Here is a 25,688-nt window from a genome sequence, read left to right as displayed (position 1 = left end):
ACAACATTTGAAATTAACATTTAAAAATTAATATCATAAATTTGTACAGCGAAACCTATATCTTCATAACATATATATTTTCTGCGATTGGCATTTTGTAAAAAGGTGCTATGTAAGTAATTTCTATTTGTTGTTTAACTTTTAACACAACAAATGATGTTAGAAATTTAAAGTTAACGCTCTGTTTTTAAATGAAAGTTGGAACTTTTTGTTAGAAGTGAGATTAATTGAATTTTATTTATTTAAATAGAAAAATTTTCATAAAAAATTTCTTGTAAATCATATTAAATTTAAGTATATATTATATTAAATATTGCTAAGAGCAATAACAATTCTAACAAACTTCGATTCTAATGATTTATGTTAAAAATTATAATTTATAATCCAAATTCAACTCTTTTGTTTCTTTCGTAACTCTAATATTTATTATATAGCGTATTATACAGCATAAAAGTATGCTAAAAAAGGGAGGAATTAAAGTAACTTATGAAGTTGTAGAAAGTGGTCAAAATTATATCAAAGATTCGTGTGTGTGCACACACTATCTTTACTATCATTGTTTCCATTTGCAAAATCCACTAAAATAGTAAACATGCATATCATGCGTTGAATTTTTATTTATAACGGTGAAATTTTCATGCTTGAAAATTGTTGCGTATATATATATGGTTGCATAGAAACATATATGATATACATTCAAGCAATAATGATTTTAATACAATTAATTTTATTGTATTGTGGAATTTTTGATAAGGTAAACGTTAAATTTTTTTCTATTTACACAATCTCAGATGAAGTTCAAATATACTACTCTCAAAATCGAGTTTGCTGTGATATTTATAAAATAAATAATTAATCTTTTTTATGAATACAAACCGATAGTTCTAGTGCAATTTAATAAACTTTAATGGTAATTATTACCCAGCCAAGGTTTTTCATGCATTGCATTTTAGACTTGAAAATGTTTCAATATAAAAAATAAAAAAAATTAAGAATCCACATGATTGGTTAGTGACACTTACAATAGCTTTCTTGTCAGTCGACTATAATGGACTTTCATATAAATAAAAGGTTAAAATTAATTAGCTTGTTGGCATATAACGAAAATCTATTTATTTATACTTTCTTTATTAGTAGTAACTTTTCTTTAGAATTCCTGTTTTTACCTTAGCTTTGAAAACCGTCAAGTCCTAATGGGAATTCCTTTTCATAACTATCAAAAACATTGGGTATCTTTTATGAAAATGAGTCTTTTTATCGTAAAATATGAACAACCATGACGATGAAAATGACATTTTTAATTTACTTACAACAATTTCATTTCACTTTTACTTATAAACTAATGATTAATATTTAATTGATTTGGAGAAGTAGCTTTTTTTTTAAAAAATAATCTTTTAAAATACAAATAATAATAAAGGGGATAAAGTACAGAGTATAGTTAGTCTATCAAAATAAGAGACACAATAGTGAATGCCATATGGTAATGAAGTTTTTTTTCCCACAAATTGAAACAATGCTCACTAACAAACTATAACGCATTATGAACTTAACATTTTCATATTAAATATTATAAGTCTTTTTATTTTTAAATAATTGAAATAGAAATTCTTTTAAAACAAACAATGACTAAAAGTTGAAATAAAATATCACGACTTATCAATTTTCTTAAAACAAATAATGACTGAAAAACTGAAATAAAAAAACTTGAAAGATAAGCACAACAAGCAATAACTAAAAAATTTAAGTAAAAAATATTCAAATATAAGTTCTCTTAAAATAAACAATGATTAAAGAATTCAAATAAAAAATTTTGAATTATAAATTCTCTTAAAACAATGACTCAAAAATTTAATTGAAAATTGTAATGGGTACATTTGCACACGTACAGTGCCTAAAAAAAAAAGAAACACTTGAAACAACTTTTGGTCTCATGATCGGATTTTCGCGTATTCGACTCAATCTTAATGGTTCGAGAGAGTAACCTCAAATATACAAAATAGTTCGTGCGGACGATATTTTAAGGTAAGAAATCAGACACAAAGAAGTATCTACTAAGCCTTTTTTTTCTCTCGATTGATTTGGATTTTGAACCCCCAAAATATAGGGGGTAGCCGCAATTTTGGAAAAATTTTAGCACAGAATTATAAAACTCGTTTATTAAAAGACAATTTCATGCAAAAAATTAATTTTTAAAAATTGTTTAGAATTTTTCATTATTTTATCGAACATTTTTTATTATTTTATAATCTGAATCGAAAAATTTTTTCATTGTAAGGTGTACAAATGTTTACATCATTTTAAATAATGTACTGGCATGTAGCAAAATGCAAAATTTGAGTGAAATCGATTGTATAGTTCCTGAGAAATCGACTTTTAAAAAAATCATATATTTAAAATTTGATTTCTCAAGAACTATTTGACCGATTTGGTTCATATTTTGTCACATGAAATTACCTTTATTAAAATGATAAAAAATTTATAAACGTTAAAAGTCAAAAAATTTTCGACTGTTAAATATATAATAATAAATAGTTATTAAAAATTACTTTTTGCATGAAATTTTCTTAGGATAAACGAATTTTATAGCTGTGTACGAAAGGGTTTAAATTTTCTTCTATTAAAATTCTCGTGCTAAACACGCAGAAAGTAAAATTAACATTAAGGAATTCAAACTTAAGACCCGCTCTACTGACCAAACTATTAGAAAAATATTTCCCAGATAGCTGCTATTTCGATTATTTTATAGGTCAGGAATTTAAATTCGTCAAAAAAGAGGAATGTTTATTCACAGAAAATATGTTTTTGAGCCTGGTTTTGTAACTTAAAATATAATCTGCCCCTACTAATTAGCATATTTGAGGTCGCCCTCTCAAACCATTAAGATTGAATCCTAGTACTGAAAATTCGATCATGAGATCTTAAAATATTTAGGGTGTTTCGTTTATTTTTTTTTTGCGCACGGTACTTCATACATGTTGTAAGTGTGGGCAGAGTACTACTTTTTTAAATAAATAAATTAAAAAAACGAAATTTATCAAGCGATTAAATTGGAAAAGCCACAAATAATTGACTTAGCAATTTATTATTACAAAAAATTATTAAAACAACTAATTTTAAGAATAATGTTAAATAAATATGTTTTTATTAATAAATTTTATTATTAAATTTTTAATGCATTTTGTTATTGTTGTTTTAAAACCAAATTTTATTATTATATTTTATAAGGGATATTATGTTTTAATATTATTAATTAGTTTATTATTAACTTAACATTTCAAAAGTATTTTCACCGGTTGCATTGATCGCTCTCTTCTGTTGAATATTTAGAGATTCAAAAAGAGCCATGCAAATGCCAATTTATATTAAAATATTCGTGCAAAAAAATAAGTAAATAAAAAAGAACATTTTTCGAATATTGTGTTTCATAACAGTAAAAAAAAAAAACTGGTCTCCATTACTACATCACTTTTCACCGTTGAGCAATCAATCAATTCGTACAACAATTTGTATAGCAACTTTCATTCCTATAAAATTTCATATGCATCAATAAAAAATGCTTAAAAACTGAAATGCAGGCTCTTTTAAATAAACTCTAGTATAAATTGCATAAATCATAGTTTGTTATATAAATTGCATAAATCATGGTTTGTTATATAAATTGCATAAATCATAGTTTGTTCTATTCCATCCTTACATGAAATTCTTACAGTAGTCATTCATTACATGCGCAGTGAAACCTTTAGGAACTCGAATCACCCCAAGTCATGGAATCTGCAGAGAAGGTTCTGTTTTGGAACTACGGTGCCAGTCATGGGGATCTAGACCTCCGTCAGAAATCACCTGGTGGATGAAGAACTTTCGTCTCTTCAATGTGTCAGGGTACAAGTACGACTTGGACAGTACAGCCAGTACTCTGACCCTTCTACCAACCGCTGCTGACAATGGAAAAACCATCAGATGCCAAGCTCAAAACCACAAGCTACTTGGTGCCATACAAGAAGATAGCGTCATCTTGAATGTTACTTGTAAGTAAAATAATCTATCATATTCTATAGTAGACTGTTTACTACTGTTTTAGTATACTTTATTTATAGTGAACTGTCGACTGACTGAATTTAGAGTAGACTGTAGACATACTATAGGTGTTTAAGCATATGGTCGGTGAACTTATAACTTGGACTTAACTCAAAGTGCACGTTTAAAATACTAGACATTTTAAATGTGCGTTTAATAAAATGGATATACCTCAAAAAATACATTTAAATTAATCCAAAATCGAACTTTTAGCATCGTTAAAAATATAATTTCATTGCTTAAAATTATGCCCTACGAAAATTTGCGTACGGCGTACTTCTTTTCAAACATTACGAATAATCATTGTAATATTATAAATTATACTTCTTTAAAAACATTTTTTAAAAATAAATAAATACAAAATATATATATTAAAATATATATATATAATAGCCCTAACAGTAGTTTATATCTTAAATAAATAGAATTTGATTCTCAAATTTACATGATGTCCCACTTTCCCCCGCTCCATTACCATGGTTTCGGATCCCTCGTGAAGGAAGGTACAACGCTCAGCAGCGTGGACATTAATTGCCCTCTCACTAGCCACCAGATTAAAACTAGAGGGATAATTCACACAATGGGAAGCAAACATATAAGTTTTACCCAAAAATTAACGCAAAACTGCTTAGCTGTGAATTTTATTTAAATCAATTACATACTGCCCACAGAGTGTTTGGCAAAAATCAACCAGGAATATTTCAAAAATCAGGTAGTTGCAAATACTGTTTCAAATTTCAAACTATTACACATCTTTTAACTGAGTGTGAGAAATTCGCAACACTCCGTGGCAATTATTTAACAAAAGGGGAGCCATGGAGTCTTGGTGCAAGACAAGATATGTAGTGTCTCTTTTACTTGTACTGATTTTATATTTATTCTTCTTGGCATTTGCCATTAGTTTTTTCTTTGATTTTAACTGTCCCCATTTTACTATTTTATATATTTACACTGTTTTGGCCGATTGCCCATTTTAGAAGTGATTTTAGTTCAAATCTTTATTGTTTTGCAATATTGTTGCTCCTGCACTGTTTGTTTGCAGTTTTATATGTCAACTGGAGCTTGGTTGGGACTGCATTCGATTGATCATACATATACAACCAGGAATTTTAATGTTTTACATGATTTTGTAGATGATCTCGTTTTCGGCTCACTGTTAGGGATGATCTCATCGGCAAATGCACCATAAGATGGACACCCCGGAGCAAACTGATTTTATTATTTCGTTTCATCTTTTGCACTCACTTGTAATTTTATATGTAGCTTTTAATAAATGCCACGAGTGTGGTCTAGCCGACCTGGTTGGTCAGCCGGGCGCATGTGCTGGTGGTCTGATCGCGATCCTCTTGGGAGAGCTGTCGTGGCGCCGAATTATCCATACGTAAGCCCAAATGAGGGTAGGGCGGAATACTCTTTACCATGGTTTCGGTAAATATTTCGTTTTTTACTACAGTAGCACTTTCATTAAAGCATTGAATTATACTGGGGTAAGAAAAACTTTTGCTGTAATCAGGCTAACGGAGAGGGGGATGTGTGGCGATAGGGGAAATCGCATACCATTCAGGCGCCTATTTTATTTGCAAACAATATAATACAGTTAAAGGAAAAGCGTGTAACACTCATTGAATGAAAGCATTCCCTTTCAAAGGGAGTGGCCAAAAGACTATTTTTAACAGATTTAATCCATCCAACTTTGATTCTTCTGTAAATTTCATTAATGGCATTCACTATTGCACGCCACACCGGCCCTCAACAAGGCATTATGGTCTGGGGTGCCATTTCCTTTGACAACCGGACCCCTTTGGTCGTCATTAGAGGTACACTTACTGCACAGCGGTACGTCGACGACATCCTAAGACCTGTTTTGCTACCGTTCCTTTTGCAGCGCCCTGGGCTGGTTTTTCAGCAGGACAATGCCAGACCACATACGGCACGTGCTGCTATGAACTGTCTGCAAGCTTGTCAAACTCTTCCTTGGCCTGCCAGATCACTATATCTCTCTCCCATCGAGCATGTCTGGGATATGATGGGAAGGCGATTGCATCTGGCACGGAATGTTGATGACCTCGTTCGACAATTGGATCGAATTTGGCAGGAAATACCGCAAGAGACCATCCGGGAGCTTTATCGGTCCATGCCACGCCGTGTGCAGCTTGTATCCAGCTAGAGGCGGGTCAACACCTTATTGAACTTGTTACTGTAACTCTGCAATAAATTATTCAATTGTTCTGAAATTTTAATCATTTACTATTCTGTACATTGTCTTCCTATCCACCACTTTTCGTTTCAATCGGACAACTCCTTCTTGGTGCGTCGATTTTTTTTGTTATAGAGTGTATAATTTGAAAGTTTGCTGTGGAAAGAGAGTTTAGAGAGCGCGAAACTTTCACAATTTGTAACGTGTCGTGTCACAGTGAATAAAAATCAACTCAAAAAGTTAGTAAAGATACTTTTTATTCTCGGCAATAATAAAAGATCCTAAAAAAACTCCTGAAATTAACAGACTATTTGACCGCAGAAATATCATGATACAACAACCATTAGCTAGTTCAAGTAATTACGTTTGTATAGCATTGTTTGTATATCATTATGAATCTCACATGTACATCAATATGTACATACTCACAGAATAAATACTGTCGACGTTGACATAGATTTGGTCGAGTCATTTCATGAAAATAATTTGAGAAATGATATGGTAAAAGGTTAAATGAAGAAGAAAAAAATTATTCCGAGTAGCCACGGTATTTATACAAAAGAATAATTAACATGATATCGATGCCACAAACATTACCTTAAATAATAAATTGCATACAATTTACATAGAACACCTGCAAGACTACTACATTACGACAAATAAAGTAACCTAATCGTCTTTCCAAAAAGTTATTTAATCAATTCTTATTCAAATAAGTCGCGTTGTATAAATGGCGCAAGAAAGAAGTAAAACTAGTTGATTTCAGTAAGAAATCAACTATTTCCTTTTAGCAACAAATGCTTCTACTTTCGTCCAATTTTTATATGAAAGTAAAAAACGAAATAATTTTACTATTATTTTTGAACGCATTGACCCTATCACGTTCCTGTATTCTTCATTTTTTCGTGGGAAAGATATTTTACATAGTATTATTTCTCACACATATCTAATTACACATTTTTAAAAAAAAGGTACTGATTTTAGAACGAATGTAACTATGCACTGGCACAAAAGAAATAAGTAGACTATTTCAGCACTGAAAGATTTTCAATAAAAATGATAAGCCATATTTGTACACTTTTCCGAGAGAGTGCTTTTAGTGATTTCCATATAGAAGGGGGGGGGGATGTTTCTAGTATTTATGGTGCTATCATCTACAACAGTGGTCGCCAAACTGATCTACTGTACCATTGTTATATCTTACTGTAAATTACCTACCCAAAAAACTACCTGATTTAAGAAATAAAATAAAAATCTTACATTTGTTTAATTAGGTCGGTGGATGAATCAATAAGGTTGGCGCTTACGCAAAGTACCGAAAATGTCCCCTCTATGATTTCGCGAGCACTGACTTGGAGAAAATTTGAAAAACTAAGTACCACTTTGTGATCAATACTAAGGAACATTTTGGGGTTAAAAAAGTATGGTCTATCATCATTGGTTTTTAAAAAAAGTGTATTTATCACCATATTGCCTCATTGCTTTCAATTCAAAAATTACAATCAGGAATGATTTTTGTTATTTCAAATGAATCTTAAATGTTTTTATTATTGAGACTTTAGCTCTGTTAACTCTGATATTGTCTGTCTCTGCAGTCTCTTTAGGTAACTAACTACCATGGCCTTGATTTTTTTTTTCTTATCTACATACATGTATAAATATTTCTCATACACGATGACAAAGGAAACACTCATTACATTTTTGTGTTGGCCACAAAGAATGGAAATATTAAGCACGTGAGCGGTCTTAAGCATGAAAGCGTAAACGTACATGTTTAAGAATTTTTGGATGAAAACTTTTTCCTCGCATGGACTACGAAAAGCTGAAACTGAATAATAATTATAATTAGAGCTGTGGTGGCTCAGGGGATAAAGTACTCCCTTCGAATGAGGTGATCCGGATTAGATACCCAGCAATGGCTGGTCAATACGCATTCCGCATTCGGTCAGCACCGACCACAGTGTAATTTATCCTCAGTGGTTAACGGGTCATAGGTTACTATCCCTTTACCGTTATGCTAACCTCGGCAAATGTTCGTAGTTTTCCTCTTCATGTAACGCAAATGCGGTTTAGTTCCATCAAAAAAGTCTTCCACGAAGGCAAATTTCTCTAAATACTTGATTCAGAAGTTCCCTTGTCCTCTGGATAGGGTTCAAAATTACACGGGTACGGAATTGAACTTTGGTAGTTATAAACTCAAAAATTGAATCGACTGTTCAACGACGGCGATAAAATAAAATAATAATAATTATAATAATAATTGTCTTACAGGGATAGCTCAAAGTTCTAAAATTTATAATTGCGTTTTTAATAGTAATTGTTTCTAGAACAGTATTGTTTTGTTTCAGCAAGTTTTCCTATAGCGTGTCATTTATTTTAATTTTTAAAAAATTTATTTCATAAACTTATTATTGAATAAAATATATTTCATTTTTTTAAAAAGGAATTGATTTAAAAAACTTTAAAAATTAATTTATAAAACTTTAATAGTTAATTTAAATCCTTCAGATTTCGCGCTAGAATCAATTTCAAATGGATTTAACTTAGTAGCGATCAAAGCAAAAATGGTTTTGCAAAGATTTCACAGCAATCTCCGTAGGTTGGGGAGTCAACGAACATTAAATGCAAATTAATTTTAGATTAACAAATAGTTTCAGCTTGCTTTATACCTAGTTTCCAGAATTCCTAAAGACATAACAGGGCCGAATTTACTACCGTTTAGCGGTACCTTCACAAATTCAACTTTAGGAAAAACGGTAGCTTCACAAAATACTTTTTCTTAAAATTTTATTTTTGTATCCCTCAAGAAACGATAAATCCATATTTTTGTGTTAATCTTTTAATATAATTTTTAATTTTCACAAATTATGCCTAAATTTTCGCAAAATAGGTACCTCTCAGAAATACCTAGACAGACCCCTGCATAAATATCATTAGGTAAATGTTTAAATCCCGTTTGCATTATCTAAATATGTACTGACAATTATTCTTATTTCAGTTCCGCCTAAAGTATCATTATCATTGAAAACATATTCTACCAGTTCCCTTTCTGAAGGGGATACAGTTGCGCTAATGTGCAAAGTAACAGCGAACCCACCAGTTGGACTTACCTATTGGTCGTTCATGCAAGAGACTACTGTCAGATCGAACCAAGACCCCTTTCCTTCGCAGGGACGACAAACTTTAGTGTTAGAGAGATTAGAAGCATGGCATAAGGGCAGTTACCGTTGCAAAGTTAACAACAGCGAAGGTTCTGGTGAAAGTAATGCCTTATGGTTGGCTGTCAGACGTAAGTTTTGTTATGGTAGTTTTACTATATGAATGTGCTATTTATGTGGAGTTAAAAACATTTCAATTTTATTGTGTAGTAATATTTCCCCAACCAACAGCATGCAGAATTCATTATATTACAAATGCTAGCATAAATTTGGGTTGTTTAAAAATGTATGTGAAAATTTTAATGTAAGTAAAATAAGTTACACAATTTAAAACTCAGAGTTTAAAGCATATTTTATAGAATTTAAAATACGGAACAAAAACTATCGTATGCTTGAGAAACTCTGAGCAAAGTATATTAACATTTGTAGTTATAATGTAGACCTAGCTCTTAGGAGACAAAAAGATTTGTAGCTTACAGATCTTGATATGTTTATTTATTACTGTAGATCTAGTCATGAAAAAAGATCTCTCATTTAAATTCTAGACAATTGGATAAATTCGTCATCTGTTTTTCTCTTAGTTAAGAATATTTAACTTTCAAATTAATGATCAGGTCTTTTTTTAATTTTCAAAAATTCATATTTTAACGGTTCTGCTTGAAGAAAGAGCTTAAGCCTTTTTCCTCAAACCTATCAACAGCCGTAACAAATTAAAAAGTAAAGTAAAAAGAATTGTAAAGTGAAAAGAATTTAAAAGTTAAGTTTTTTGTTATTTTATTCCATTGTACTGGTTTAACTCTTTTAATCTAATCAAGAACCATCGTCAATTCTTTTTCAAATCCCTATTAGATAAACCCAGTTAGACCAAGTACATAAACAGGATCCAGAAGAGATTGAGGTGTATCTTTACGTTAATTACAATTAAGCGCTAGAATTACTGTACAATATTTATTAAGATCGTATATATTTGTAAATTAGCGCAATGTAGCATCAATGAAGGGATCTAGTTCAGCCACGGTCGATGTATCCTTTCAAGCTAACTATTAGATGGTGCATCACTGTATCAAATAAAACAAAAATTAAAAGAAAGATGTGTTCTACGTCTACAACCCCTGGCCAAATTATTAGACGCACTATAAGATTCTATGTAAAATCTTAATTATCAGGTGATACTGTACAGCTTTATTGTTTTTGCGCGACTGAAACCAGCTTGCACTAATTTACGCTCGTGTATTAATTGGTTAACATTGTAATGCAATACGTTAAAACTAAATATAAATAGGAATTATCTAAAAACCTCCTGAATAAAAACCCATTACATATATGTTTAAATATAAAAGTTTTGTCCATAAACTAGTGCAAAACATATAATTATTAAAAAACTACAGTGCGTCTGATAATTTGGTCTAGTTATTAAAATGTACTAATATAATACCCGATGTAATAAATATTCTATATTTATATAATCTATCGTCTAATTCATCTAATCGTCGAAATTATATTATATATCGCCTAATTTAACCAATATATATACACGAACGTAAACAAGTCCAAACGCGTAAAAACAATAAAGCTGTATAGTATCACCTGATAATTAAGATTTTACATAAAATTGTATAGAGCGTCTAATAATTGGCCAGGAACTATAAACATTTTATCTTGAAGAGTGAAATTTTATCCTGTTTTTAACAGAATCCTCTTTATATAAAATTAAAAAAAAAAATAATAAATAAAAAATATTAAAAAAAACTAAACCTTAAAACTTTTTTTTTTAAAGAAATTACAGGTAGTTTGATTGTGTAGTATAATTTGGATTGATTTTAATTCTTGCAGATCGACCTATATGTAAAGCTGATCAGCAGGTATCCTATGGTGCTTATTTCGGAGAAATCCTGAACATCCAATGTGAAGTTGAAGCCGAACCTGTCACCGTTTCTTTCCATTGGGGATTTGCAAACACCCTAGTCCAACACGACAATGTTAACTTCTCGAGCAGAGGACTCAAAAGCATTGCAACTTACAGACCCACAGAAGAAGTTCATTTAGGATCGCTATTTTGCTGGGCAAATAATACAGTAGGAGAACAACACGTACCCTGCACTTTCACAGTCTTCAAGCCTGGTCAGTGCATTTTCATTCTTATGAGATTTTTTATTAAAATAATGAGAGTAATCCATCCTTCGTGATGAAACTAACTGAAAACAACATATTAAATCATAAATGGTGAAATTTATAAAAATCCTAATTGCGTCTCGGTATTGGTTAGGTATGCACAGGGCGCAAAATGAAAAAAAGGAACACCTTGAATAATTTTTTATCTAATGATACTAAATCAGTTGAATAGTTCTCAGGAAGCATTTTTTTAATAATAATTCGAACGATTATCTACATCCTGATTTATATTTGGAATAACAGAGTTGTTTAGTTTTTCCATCATACGTAATTTCAAAAAATTTATTGTTCACACTAACCTCAATACACGGGGCTAATGTGGACAAACTATGAGGCTAGTGCGGGCAAACTTTATAACTAATGAAGTGGCTTTTTCATTGCAATTCAGAAAAGATTATATGTAGCCAATATCAAATCAATTTCAACCTAAGCCTTATTAGAGAAAAAATAATGACATATTTTAATTAAAATACTAATTTGTAATATAGCATTGCTATTATACTAAGATAGAGATTTGGAAAATGAATCACTGGATTTGAAAATCATTATTTAATTTGATTTTTTTGAAAGTCCGGAGCCAATTTTAAGTTGAATCAGTTTTAATAACCATATTTTCAACTTAATGGGGAAATTGTTCGAATGAACAGCACGCGTGATTAAGCGATATTGCACTGAAGCAATGAAAACAGATCGTAAAATAGAAGATGGCGCGATTTGTTAATATTTTGTTTTAGTATAATGTGTGGCAAAAATTCTTCTTTAATTCATCGATCTTAAATTATATTCTTCTAACAAACTTGGTTAAACATCTTCTTTAAATTTTCTTAAAACTTTAAAGAGTGAATTAATATAAATATTTCGCTAAATTTTTTATTTGAGATGAGCAAATAAAAAATTTAACTGTTCGCAAGGGTTTTTTACAAAATTATTCTGATTTAGAAAAAAGAATAACATAAAATGTAATAAAACTGTAAATATTTCATATTTCTTCCATTCAAATTTCATGTTATCTGTTTAAAATCATTTCTGCTTTCCTCATTCACGATCACGACTAGCGAGTCTTGAAAATAGGCGCCTATTTTGAGCACTCGAGATATTTAGACTTATATTGTTATCGCCATATACTTAAAACACAAGTGAGGGTTTTACATAATCAAATATATAATTTAGTTTATCTGAGCGAATAACATTGTATAGATTAATTTTCTAAAATCTTGGGAACCAAAGCTTTCATTTCAGGCATATCATCTTTTTTTCAAATAGATTAAAAACTAGTAAAAAATAAAAAAGAATAGTATAATTTTTATAATTTGTATCCACCGTAATTTATTAATAATTTCAGTATAATTTCCTTCAGTCTTAAAATAATTGTGAATATGATTTCTTGAAAACCTAAAGAGGTAACTGATACTAAAAAATATACAATAAAAATGTAACTAGGCCTGCCATAAGGCTGTTGGATGTTTCCACAATACCGTTCCATTAAAAAACATAATTCTCATTGGGAACCACAAATTAATGTTAAATCTAGGAAAAAGCACAAATGCTATCGAAGTCTACCTCGAATCACTAAAAAAGAAGGTGGGGTGAAAAAAATTTAAAAAAAATTTTTTTTTCTTTTGCCTGACGAAACTCAAGACGTTTCTAATAATCGTTTCGCGGCTTTCTTTTATTTACCCATCACAAAAGTTTCAATCCCGCTTTCCTCACCTCGGTATTGTTTTTTAGACCTTTTTTCACGATCCATTATGCATATATTTTTAATTTAATTTCGGCAAGAATTCCAAAAATATATCGGTCATTAACAGAACACCATTCAGCGTGAGAAAGCTTCATGGCAAATTCTGTTCTTCCTACATTATTAATTTTAAATACAGAAAATAATAAGATTAGATAAAGTTATAATAAACCATGAAGATTCAAATACCGAAGAAATGTTTTCAAAATCTCAGAATGCTAGCACAAAATAACGAAATTACTTTTCCATTATGGAAATCCTGCTATAATGTATAATCCTGATAAATCCTGCATAATCCTGCTATAATGTGCTTGCAATTTGATATTTAAAAAAAAAGTATTTGAAACACCATTGTTCATTCTAGGTTTACCAGTACTCACTTTGCTCTATATTTTAAATAACTAATATTGATATAACTTTGTCATAAAACATTTGTCCTGTGTTTTAACGTCCTCTTAAGAGAACGCTATACTATAGGAGAAACTTTTCGTCGTAAATTCTCTTTCATCTCCATAACTAATATGAAATTTAAAGTATAGAAAAAGTGAGTTTAGACAAGCCTAGAGTAAGCCATGAAGTTTCAAATACTGAAGAAAATTTTTAAAAACATCAAAATGAAAATAAATTATCAGAAGATAACTTAGGATTACGCAAAGTTCTCTTTTAATAATTTGTTCGCATTTTGATGTTGTAAATTTTTTTCCCCAGCAATTAAAACTTCGTGTCTTACTTTAGGTTTGGCTGAGCTCACTTTTTCTTTCTTCAAAACTTTAAATTACTATTGGTGGAGAAAGAAATTTTGCGACGAAACGTTTCACCAGTGATATGGTGTCCTCTTAAAGAATACTCTGTATATTAAAAACTTTAATTTTGCTAAGTTGTTCTCATTTAAAGCAGGGCAAAACTATGATATTCTGAACTTCAATCCACTGTAGCTTATTTTCACCTTACTTACGCGAAATGAGATTCAACGAAATAATAAATGATTTATTTTTATCTCTGTATATATAGTTGTTCCCAATCGCCCGAAGCATTGCAAGGCACTGAATCGAACCCACAGTTGGTTTTTAGTGACGTGTGAAGCAGGCTACGACGGAGGAGCTCCTCAGCATTTCCACTTTCAAGCTCGCATCAAAGGATCTGGCGAAAATGGAATAACTCTCAATTCGCCAATTCCTGTCTTCAGTCTCTCTGGGCTACCGTCAGGAACAAACTTTGAAGTCATCATAACATCCAAAAACAAAATGGGTGAAAGTCCAAAATTTTACATTGATGTATCAACATTGAGAAGTAGCAAAAAAGGTGAAGTAATGCAACGTAATATAATATATATTTTTTTCTTTTGCCTACAGTTTTTATATGGGATGTTTGATAATAAAAAAAAAAACTTTGAGACAGGTTGGACGTTGGGGTCGTGTTCGTGAGAACGATTTGAGAGTTCGAATCCTGCTGGCCGAAGAATCCCTGTGTATTAAATGGTGATTGGTGCACGTTAAATCCGTCGGTCTGGGTTTCCAAGTTCACATAACAAATGCCAAACATTCACATAACAAACATACCTCTTGGGGTACTGAATTGTAGATAAATCGTTCTCCGGTTAAGGTCAAAATTACCATCTGTGGGTGAATGAATGGGTTCTCCTTGTAAAATGGGCATTGACTTGTATGTGGCTGAAGTCGTATTCTTATCCATAGATGGCTCCACTGAAAAGAAAGCACCCCCTGCCTTGAAAATTCGCTTGATTTCAAGCAGGCTTGCTGGTATTAGCAAATGGCATAAGTAACAACAACAAATCTAAACAACAATTGACAAAATTTGTGCTACCGTAAACAGCCGAAATCTGTTCTTACGCATCCCGCTTACAACAACAAAAAATAAGTCTATTGCAACATTTGTAATTTCGCGTTTTTATTGGGAGGGTTAGGAAACACTCAAATTAAAATTATATCAAGACTATATAATGTTACTCTAAGGAAACCGATTACACAAATAAGTCTTAGAGAGATACAGTGAATGATTGAAAGGCGAATATATGAACCAGCAAATCAATAAAAGAGCATATCAGCAAATGAGCAAATCAACAGGTCAAAGAACCAACAAAGGAGCTAGTCGATGATTTATCAAATCATTAAATATACGAATCGTAAACAAATGAATAAGTTCATAAGCAAATTTTAAAATTTATGAACCTGTGAGACAATAAATTATCTAGTGAACAAATTAGTGAAATATTGCTTGTATTCCATGAATAAACAAATCAACAAATCCCTGAATCAATTAATTAATAATATGTTGAAAGGAGAAAATCGAAGGTAGAGTGTTTTAGCGAAAAAATGAATTCATATTTCAGCAGGTCAATAAATCAGAAAATCCTTGAATTATCAGATCAAGGATTCTACGACCTGCTGATTCGTATATTCATTATTCCGTTGTCTCGTCGATTTGTTTACTCACGAAATCATTGATTCATTGGTTCGATTCTCCTTATTGGTGCTGATTCTCCTTATCATTCATTCTCTAATGCATCTATCCTTTGTCCTGCTAATTCGTTTATTCATTGCTTCTATGATATTTTATTTGCTCATTAATTTATCCATACTGATTCATTGATTTGCTTGTTTATCAGATCACTCATTTATGTATTCCTTAATTTATTAATTATTTTTATTCGCTGATTCTCCAGGCTTACTGACTCTCCATTCATCAATCCAGTGATCTGCTGATTCATTTATTAATTAACTGAGTTGCTGAATCTGGATCCTCTCCCTCGTTAATTTGCCGTGTTAACGGTTTATTTAGTGGTTTGTTGACATTCTTACTCGTTGTTTTGCTTATTTATCGATTTATTGAGTTATTTGTTAGCAGTTTCAGTGTTTTCACTGGAAGTTTCAGTAAATGAACTCTTCTAATGTAATGTAAATGAATGAATGTAATTAATTTTAATGTAATGTAATGTAAATGAACTTTTTTCAGTAAATGAACTTTTCATTAAATAAACTTTTCTTGGTATTAAGAACGCGAAATAACTAATTGACAAAAATATAAATGCTCCAAGGAATTTTACCCTTAATTACACGTAAAATTATTTATAATATTATAATATTTATAATAAATATATAAATTATTTATTGGCTAATTATTTGTGATACATGAAAACTTTAGAGGTTTCAAATTACTATTTAAGCTAAGAGGAAAAAAATTGCGTTATCAAAATCTAACATATTTCTGAAAGGAAAAAAAAATATAAAAGGTTTGCAATCAAATGGTTCTCAGATCTTTGTGCAGATTAAACAGTAGTTTAATTTATTATTGCGGAGAATTAGCAAATTTATTCCAAAATCAATAAGCTTTTAAGAGAAGATATTTATAAGCTTAGATTTCAAATGTATCATGAGTTCATAATGCTCCCAAATTCATTCCAGTAAACGTTTTAAATATTAGTAAAAAAAAAAAAAACGATTTATATTAACATAGTAACTGAAAAACAGAGTGAGAAATACATAGTTTTTTTTTTTTTTTTTTTTTTTTTTTTAGTACGTAATATCATTAATATTAGTTTATTTTCTATTTTAGGTTCAACGGCTTGGAAAACCAGCAGAAACCTTCTCATCTCTTCAATGCTTATTCTTTTTATTGCTCTTTTGGCACTTGCAACAGCAGCTGCATTGCGTCATAGATCTCGTCCATTCCTCTTAATAATTCAATAAAAAGAAAAACACTTTGTATTAGACGTGCGTATGAAATGAAATTAATCGTAATTCAAAATCAAAATTGATTTTAAAAAAAGTAGTTTTCTGCATTGAAGTACATGAATCAATCATATATTTTGGAAACACACAATTTATAGGGATATGTTTTGTCTTCAATAAAAAAAAAATATGCAATACTTTTTAAAAGAGCTTTCACTCTTTAGGGCGTAAATTCTTCCTCGGCAATTTTCGAAAATTTCTTCACCTCTACACCGTACCTGAATCAATAAATGAGACTTTTTATTCTGTGATCCATTTTTGCAATCTTTTGATTGCAGAAAACCCAAACCCACAGATTCTAAATAGGATTAATTTTAAAACAGCAAATTTGATTTTATGGCATCAATCCTCCTTTTCTTCTTCTTCCATATTATTCTTTTTTAAATATTAGCTTGATGTAAAATCTTATAGAAAAATCCCCTCTTTGGACGAAGACACGTTGTTTAACTCTGTTTATTTTTTTGTCACATTATTTTCCATTACATATTAATGATCACTATTTTTTAACAGGTACGAGAGGCCTTTCTCAATCGTATTAAAAATATCCCCGAAAAATTATTTTTTTCCAATTCATCGAAAAATACAAAACTTCACCCTTGATTCAATTAATACGCTCACTGCTATTTATCACGCATGTCAAACTGAATACCGCGAATACTAAATTAGAATTTGCATAAAAACACGAAAAGATATAATTTCATCATCAACTCACGCAATTATATCAAATTACAGTGCTTTCTATTAATCTATTAATATAGCCAAAACAAAATGTATCAATAAAATAGTGGAAGCAACATTTAAAAGAAAAATCGATACGAGAAAGAAACGCATCTGGCAACAACAACAAAAAACAAGAAAATACAAAATAAATTAAAAATTTAAGAAAAACAAATAAAACGCAAAAAGTGAAATATTAAGAAGGAGCGAGATCAGACGTCCATTACGTACTGACATCATACAAAAATTATTTAAAAATATTTTCTTAACTAGTGTACCAGAACACAAAATATAAAATTAAAGCGTAAATGGAGGGTAATGGATTATATTTTTTAAGGCACAGTCTTACTGTAGTACAGAACCGCTTTTGATTTGTGTGTTACCTTGGATTGGTCCCAAACTGGATTTAATCAATGTAATTGGATATTATACAGGAAAGCTCCAAGATTAATAAAAGATCGAACTTAATTATAAATTTTAATGACCTTTTAGAGAAATTAATTACATTTATTGAATCATTTCGAACATTGTTTGAACAGTTTCTGAATCATAAAAATCGTTGATGAATAACTTATTTAGTTTTCTTTTTTTTTTTTTACATAAAATTTAAAAATAAATAAATTACAAATCCAAAAACAAGTAATCTCTAATGATATATTTTAAGTCTAGTGCTTAAAAAAAGTTGCTTACACAGAATGTTCCATAATTACCTATCTATATGTTATTAATTTCCATTAATTATTGTATTGTTTTAATTAAATCCCTTGCTAAAACTAAAGTTAAGCAAGTATAAGTGTTTGTAGTTGCAAAATAATATTTAAGAGAGGAAAAAAATTTCTGTCGAAATCTGACGAATCACTAGCAAAAAAAGTGAGATGAAAAACACCAAAACCTGTTTTGACGCTGAAACTTGGAGGTATTTCTAATAAACGCCTTTCAATTCCTCTTTTTTTTTTCTCTTACTATCACTCAGACTTAGAAAATTTCAGTTCCGCTTGTCTTAGTAGTGATTCAATAGATTCAAATAGCGTTTTTTTTTCATCCCGTCATAAGTTTGAATTTACAACCCCCTGACATGTAAATTTTTTTAACAAGGGTACCAAAATTCTGTCTTTTTGAAAAAAAAAATTTCTTTTTTAAATTAAGTATTACCGTTTTCTTTATGTCTTTCTTAAAATGTAGTTCAGTTCTAAAAAAAAAAAAAATAGGGTAATGTTACCTGGATTTATGAATTTATCAAAAGAAGAATGGATAAAACTGCTATTCGATTAAATAAACAATTTCTGAAAATATTGGTGCTAGTGTTTCTGCATTTAAGATTTAATTCTATTTGACTTTAATGACTCTACATCACAGACTTTATCACGCATTTATCCTTATTAATTAAATTGCGACAATTTTTTTTAAAATCATTTTTTTTGTTCTAATCTAAGACAACTACTAAGAGGCAGAAATATACAATGAATTCCATTTTTAAGTCTGATTCTTACTATGTCAATATGACCATCATTCCTTAAAAATCAAGACAGTAAGGATAAGAAAACTTACTAAAAATTTTGTGTATTTTATTATTATTATTTATTTTACTTTATTATTTATATATTTTTTTTATTTATTTATTTTGGCATGCCATATTTCTTGCCTTCTTTTTTTGTGCTTGTATTTTGAAATCTTCCCACTTGTAATACTGAAGTGTTTTGAAAAGTATTATTATTTATAAAGCAGTATCAAACAATATAACAGCAGTTTTTATTGTCTCAGTTCGAAATAGATTTTGACTCTAAAATTATTCTATTATTAAGTTTTTGCACTGGGCGATGGTTGAAAGATAAATTATGAGAAGTCTGGCCAATGAGGTGCAATTGTCGAAATTTTTCCATCTGAAAAAAATCAATAAAATTAATTTGGCTTGTTATAATTTCAGAATTATAATTTTTAATTAATAATTTTTAATTAATAATTTTTAATTAATAATTTTTATTAATAATTTTTAATTATTAATTTTTAATTATTAATTTTTAGTTATTAATTTTTAATTATTAATTTTTAATTAATAATTTTTATTAGTAATTTTTAGTTAACATATTGAAACATGCATTTTAAAATTAAAATCACAGAAGGGAAATGCTGGTTGAGCTGCAAAGAATGACCTTATTTCAAAGTTTCATCAGTAGAATTGATTGCACTAGGCTTTTTTTTTATCGTGACTCTGTACTGCTAATACGGTGAATTGTAACTTATATAGCTAATTCAATCTATTGGCGACTTCTGAAACTAATATAAATTGGCATCTATTGAAGCTTTGTAATTTAAAATGTTACAAATTTTGAAACTAATTAAATATTATTGGCAACTTTTGTTACTAAATTAATCATCAACGGGCATTTTTTGTAACTTACCTATCATGTTGACACCTTTTATAACTTATTTTATGTGTTGGTAGTTTTTTAAACTAACATATGTTGGCAACTATTAAAACTAATTTTATCAGCTGGCAACTTTTTAAACTTGAAAAATTGCCTCAGAAATTCTTACATATTTAATTATCAGAATACTGTTAGTCACTGCAATTTTTTTCGCTAGTTGTTTCAGAATTATTTACTTTTGAGAGTATTGTACTGTTACTTATTTATTCTATTTATCTATTTATTTTTTAAAATCAGTTGGTCACCATATTCCAATCATAAAATATTATGAATCATAATAATTTTCATAAGTTATTACTTCAGTGTTTCTAGATAAAAGGTTTAAAGCATAACAATGAATGCTTGAAATAGATATAAACTGTAATATAAATAGAGAAAATTATTCCAAGCTTGCTAGCCGTGAATTCTTTCCCTCCTCCAAAAGTGTTAATGAGGGGTTGATTTCATACGAAAAACCTTCCACTAAAGAAAGTTTGCTTTTGTAGGCCAATTATAAAACAGTAATTATCCTCCTTAAGTAGGCTTTTATTGCGGTGCATAATTACCATTTACATAGTGTTTATAACTGACTAAATTCTCCATCGTGCAGTAAAATACTATATTTAATTCTAAAAAATTGGGGTGGTGAATCACTTCATTTGACGACTCTGTAACTGATCATGGATTTATTTTGAATAAAAAAAGCAGGCAAAAATGTGTCTTTTCAGAACAAAGTAGTATACTGATAATTGCAAATGATAATACAGTTTAGATATTTTCTAATTAAATCTATTAAATTTACAACAAACCACACAACATTCCATGGAATATACAAGAAATAAGAAAAACATAAAAATTTTGTATTAGGTCCGATGAATATTATGATATTGGGGTACTTATCCATTGCGCTGGACAGTAAAAAGCCTATATTTGGCACCTATTTTAGTACGATAGGTTCTCATTACCACAGCAATACCAAAAGCATTGATACTGCCCCTAAAGGAGCTATAAGTGCCAAATAAGCTATAGTTGCCAAATGGCGTCAATAACAGTTTGGCGATTTTTTACGCTCTTCAAAATGAGTACCTATATATTAGTTCTCCAAAAATTAATAAAAAATATTTGCGCGGCTTCTATTTCTTTTCTCCCAAATTTACGAATAAATTGAAATAAACAAAAATTAATTTTGTGTTAAAAACCTAAATTAATGGAGAAAAGGTACTTATTCGTATATGAGAACGATAAAAAAAATTTCCAACACCACTTACGTTTAATTAATTTTGATAATAGGTACTACTTTTATTATATTAATTGGTGTTTTTTAACTATGTACTAAATATACTAATATTGGTGCCAAGATACTTATTATAGGCTCTGTAGGTTTCTTATTGTCCAACGAAATGATAAGTACCAGAAGAGATTGTTGATTGTTGACTAGTAATAATAGCATTATGTCAAATGAAATGAATTTTTTTCTTCTTTTTTTGATGGGCTGAACTTAGAAAAGCATGTTTTGCTTAATAAAATAACTTAAAGACAACGAAAAAGGCAATAAGTAATATTAATTGGTGTATAATTTCGTAATGTTTGATTGTTGATTATTTACTTTTCTTAAAAATCCGCAAGAAAAACGGCTATTCAGCTGGTTATTAATATTAAGTTCATTTAATCGTTTAAAACTTTCAATTTTTGAAAAAGTGGCTGCATGTCTTAAAAAGTTGTCTCTGTTAAAAAATGCTACTACTGGAAACTGGCAAGTAGCAAAATTTCTTGATTTTGCCCTATACATTTCAGCCTAATTATTATCAGTTCCTCATCATGATTAAACTTCAACTGACTCTCTTTGGAAATTTTGCTTTCATAAAAACTTAATTTTTCTTATTCCAAAACTTTTTACATTATCCTGAATGAAACGGAAACAATTGTTGTCAGTCTATCTGCCTGATTCTGGTGTTTTCATTATTAAAATGCGAAAGTTTCAATAAGATTTTAACAGGCGGAAAATCAAATGCAAATAATAAGAACTCAACAATACTTAAAGAATCTGTCCACCACTTCTCTGACATAATATTTTAAATTAAATGTTGTGATTTCGATCAAAAACTGGAAAAACTTAGTTCATTCAAAATGCCGTAGGATTAGAAAGCAATATCAGATAGCACACCAGTTCATTTGGTACGGTAGTATTAGGTACAACTTAAACATCTTTCCAATTTAGAAGAATGGAACATAAAAGCCATGTACAGAAACTTTCGGAGAACCATACCATATAGAATTTCACACATGAAAACTTATTTAACATGACTCGTAGTATACGTATACACATTTTGCTCGTTATTTCACCCTCTTCTTTTCACTCAGAAGACTAGAAAACTTCCTAACATTGGCACTTAAATAAATTTGTCGGGAACTCTTTTCAAGGAAATTTACATTACAGGAAGTTGAAAACTTCGTAAGGTCAGCTGAAAAGTGACAGAAATCTGAACTACATTGTTCATCTACTTTCTAAATGCCTCAATATGTATATTATACACTATCTACCTATAAGTATTTGGACTCGTGTGATTGAAAAGAAAAACAAACTTTATTCATAGTCAATAGTTGGTGGAGCCTCCACGAGAGGCAATTACAGCGTGAACCCTCCGGGGCAAACTTTCCACAAGTCCTTGTGTGACGGCTAGTGGTATTTTCTTTCACTCGGCCTGGAGAAGACATGTAAGTTCCTTCACCGATTTTGGACGGGTAGTACGCCCCTTAAGTCGGCGATCCAACTCTTCCCAGAGGTTCTCGATAGGGTTCAGATCTGGGCAGGCCAGTTCATTCGATTAACCCCATTGGCACCATACCTAGTCTTGGTGAAGCTCGGAACATGACAGCTGGCATTGGCGTCCTGGAAATAACCAGGGTCCACCTCCAACTGCCACAACGTAGGAAGCGCATTGTCATCCAAAATAGTGCAGTAGGCATCTTGCATGGGACTAATGCCGATGTTATTCCCTACACGATCTATACCGGCGTAGGGCGTGACGTATTTCAAAACCGCAGATATAGTCATTTGCATAGGTGTCCAAATACTTATTGGTAGACAGTGTATTTAAAGCTGATGATTGATGTATGAAGGGGAAAAAAACATCAAAATGTGAAGCAGCAAGAATTATACCTGTTCTTTAGATAATGATAAAGTCTCCGAAAAAACAGTCCATACGACTCCTTCTGTACAAGGTGGTGTTGTCAAAGAACCCTCGTACCGAAAGTATTTCTTGGTATTCCTTGGTAGGAGGTCACGTAAGCGGAGTTTGCTTAAAATTGGCTCTTCGTCCTCAACATTACGAATCTTCGTCAAAGTTCTGAATACAGGATCCAAAATAACGTTTTTTTCAGCTGAAATCTGAATACATTTAAAATTTGAAACTGTGCATATAGGACATACACCGAAGAGCGATTACATTATGACTACCCTGCTAATAACATGTAGGACCACCTTTAGACCTCAAAACTGCTATCCTCCGCCGTGGCATTGATTCCACAAGGTGCTGATAGGTAATCTGAGGTATCTGGTACCAAGCGCTCACCAACTGGTCCTGCAATTCCCTCACATTGCGAGGGGGTAGCGTGGAAGCACGAATTTGGTTTTCCAAGTAGGACCACAAATGCTCTATTGGTTAAGGTTTGGTGAATTTGGGGGCCAAGACATGACTTGAAAGTCACTGGAATGTTCCTCGACGATTCGACCCTTATGACATGGTGTATTATCCTGTTGGTAAAAAAACACCATCCCCCGCAGGAAAAACTGTTGCCATGAATGGGTGAACCTGGTCTGCAACTATGTTCCAGTAGCTTACAGACGTCAGGGATTGTTCTATGAGGATTATGGGTCCTAATGTGCCCCATGAAAACATTGTTCCTGGGCGAGAAATGATGAAAACCTGGGCGATCCCATTGTTATAGATGGAGGGTGGTCATAATGTAATGGCTCTTCGGTGTATATACATACTATATGCGAATAAAAATTAACAATTCTTTGCATCATGGATAGCCAACCAACCCGAGGTATGCTCGCCTTTTAATATTTCAACACAAACTGCGGTAGTAAAACATAATAATAAAAAAAACTGCTTTCAAGAACTTTATCAAAAATCGTAAATACAACTCAAATTGAACAGAAATTTTTATACTCAAAATCTACACGATTTGACTTTTTGATGTTTAGTAATTTTAGATAAGCACATAAATGTGTACGAATGTCTTCTGTTATAAATCAAAATATAGCACAAGAATTACTGATACCCACTTAAACACATAATTTTACAAATATCCTGGGGAACTAACCCTAATATTGACGTGGAAGAAAAATCAACTAATTCTAGAGTCATCAATTCAATTCATCACTGATTGTTTAGTTATTGTTAAGAAGTAAATGTTTTGTGTTATTCGTTTTTACTTAATACATGCCCAAACTGACTGCTCCTTTAAAAATGCTAATTAACAATTCAATTAAACCTAAGTTTGTACATTTAAGTTATTTTATTGTTTTTAAATTCACAATATTCAAACTTAAGGAAACAACTATATTTGTGAAAAATATCACATAATCAAGCCTGCAAATAATACTTTTTTTTATTATATTCTTTATATTTAAAAATATGATGGCATTGTTACTTTTTCTTCTGGAAGAGGCCCTCTTATCAAAAAGGTTGACCGCTCCTGCATGACATCCGGACTTGGTGTATTATTTTGACATCGGGGCTGTTAAAGTGATCGTGTGATTCAGATTGCAAGATAGTCCCTAAATTCGAGCGATGCACCCTTTAAACACAAGCTTCTTTCCTCTGAAAGTGGGTTTATTTCTTTAACCGGTGGGCGAAATTAGGGCAAATCATTGTTCCAGAAACAAAGCAGAGTTTTTTGTTATCAGATTCTGGAAATCAAAAATAAAACATTTCTTTTCTCTAAATTCTTAAACGAAAAAAATAAGAAGCCTTCCAGGACTTCTACATATCAGGAAAAGAAGAAAAAATGGTAATAAGAACATTTTATTTACACCTTTCTTTCGGAGAAAGTAAATTTTCCGTAACTACCACTACTTATTAAAAAGTAAAACATTTAACTTTACTGTTTATTTATGTATACATTATAATTCTTGCAAGAAGTAGTTCTTGTTAGTTTACATCGCTCGAAAGAAAGGTACAAAAGTAATATTTCTATTACAAATTTTTTATCTCTTTCGAATTGGTGGCAACTCCTACATTTCCTATATGTTCTGCTACCTAATAGAAATGGAATGCTCAATTCCCTTAGGGAGGAAGCTTGAAAACTGTAAGGTGCACCGTTCAATTTAGTCACTGGTAGTCATTACAGTGTTAGGTAAGAAGATTGATTAACAGTTTTTTTAAAATGAAAAACTCGTAATTCAAAAATCTGCAATCTTAATTGGTCTTTAAATTTTTAGTTCTTTGTATGATGAAATTTTGCTAA

The 25,688-nt window shown here is 30.6% G+C and overlaps 2 protein-coding genes across 6 annotated transcripts in view; one reads left to right on the top strand and one right to left on the bottom strand.

The window, feature by feature from the left end:
- Positions 1 to 17,068, top strand: part of LOC107457372 (neural cell adhesion molecule 2) — a 32,964-nt gene extending 15,896 nt beyond the window's left edge. Inside the window, exons 6-10 of the mRNA XM_043051556.3 lie at positions 3,735 to 4,028; positions 9,273 to 9,563; positions 11,266 to 11,553; positions 14,354 to 14,644; positions 16,916 to 17,068. Coding sequence (XP_042907490.2) covers positions 3,735 to 4,028; positions 9,273 to 9,563; positions 11,266 to 11,553; positions 14,354 to 14,644; positions 16,916 to 17,049 — 1,298 coding nt within the window. The 3' untranslated portion in view covers positions 17,050 to 17,068. The remainder of the gene's footprint in view (positions 1 to 3,734; positions 4,029 to 9,272; positions 9,564 to 11,265; positions 11,554 to 14,353; positions 14,645 to 16,915) is intronic.
- A 2,475-nt stretch (positions 17,069 to 19,543) lies between these two features.
- Positions 19,544 to 25,688, bottom strand: part of LOC107457377 (putative carbonic anhydrase 3) — a 60,203-nt gene continuing 54,058 nt past the window's right edge. For all 5 annotated transcript variants that reach the window (XM_016075530.4, XM_087165847.1, XM_087165850.1 and 2 more), the window contains 2 exons: positions 23,374 to 23,601; positions 19,544 to 19,688 (listed from right to left, as the gene is read on the bottom strand). In XM_016075530.4, the coding sequence (XP_015931016.2) occupies positions 19,566 to 19,688; positions 23,374 to 23,601 (351 nt within the window). In that variant the 3' untranslated portion in view covers positions 19,544 to 19,565. The remainder of the gene's footprint in view (positions 19,689 to 23,373; positions 23,602 to 25,688) is intronic.

The sequence above is a fragment of the Parasteatoda tepidariorum genome, chromosome 6 (genome assembly GCF_982258835.1).
Source record: "Parasteatoda tepidariorum strain Cologne lab strain chromosome 6, Ptep-v5.0, whole genome shotgun sequence".
NCBI lineage: Eukaryota > Metazoa > Arthropoda > Arachnida > Araneae > Theridiidae > Parasteatoda > Parasteatoda tepidariorum.
The sequence above is the reverse complement of the archived record's forward strand: the minus strand, read 5'-3'. Positions and strand labels throughout refer to the sequence as shown.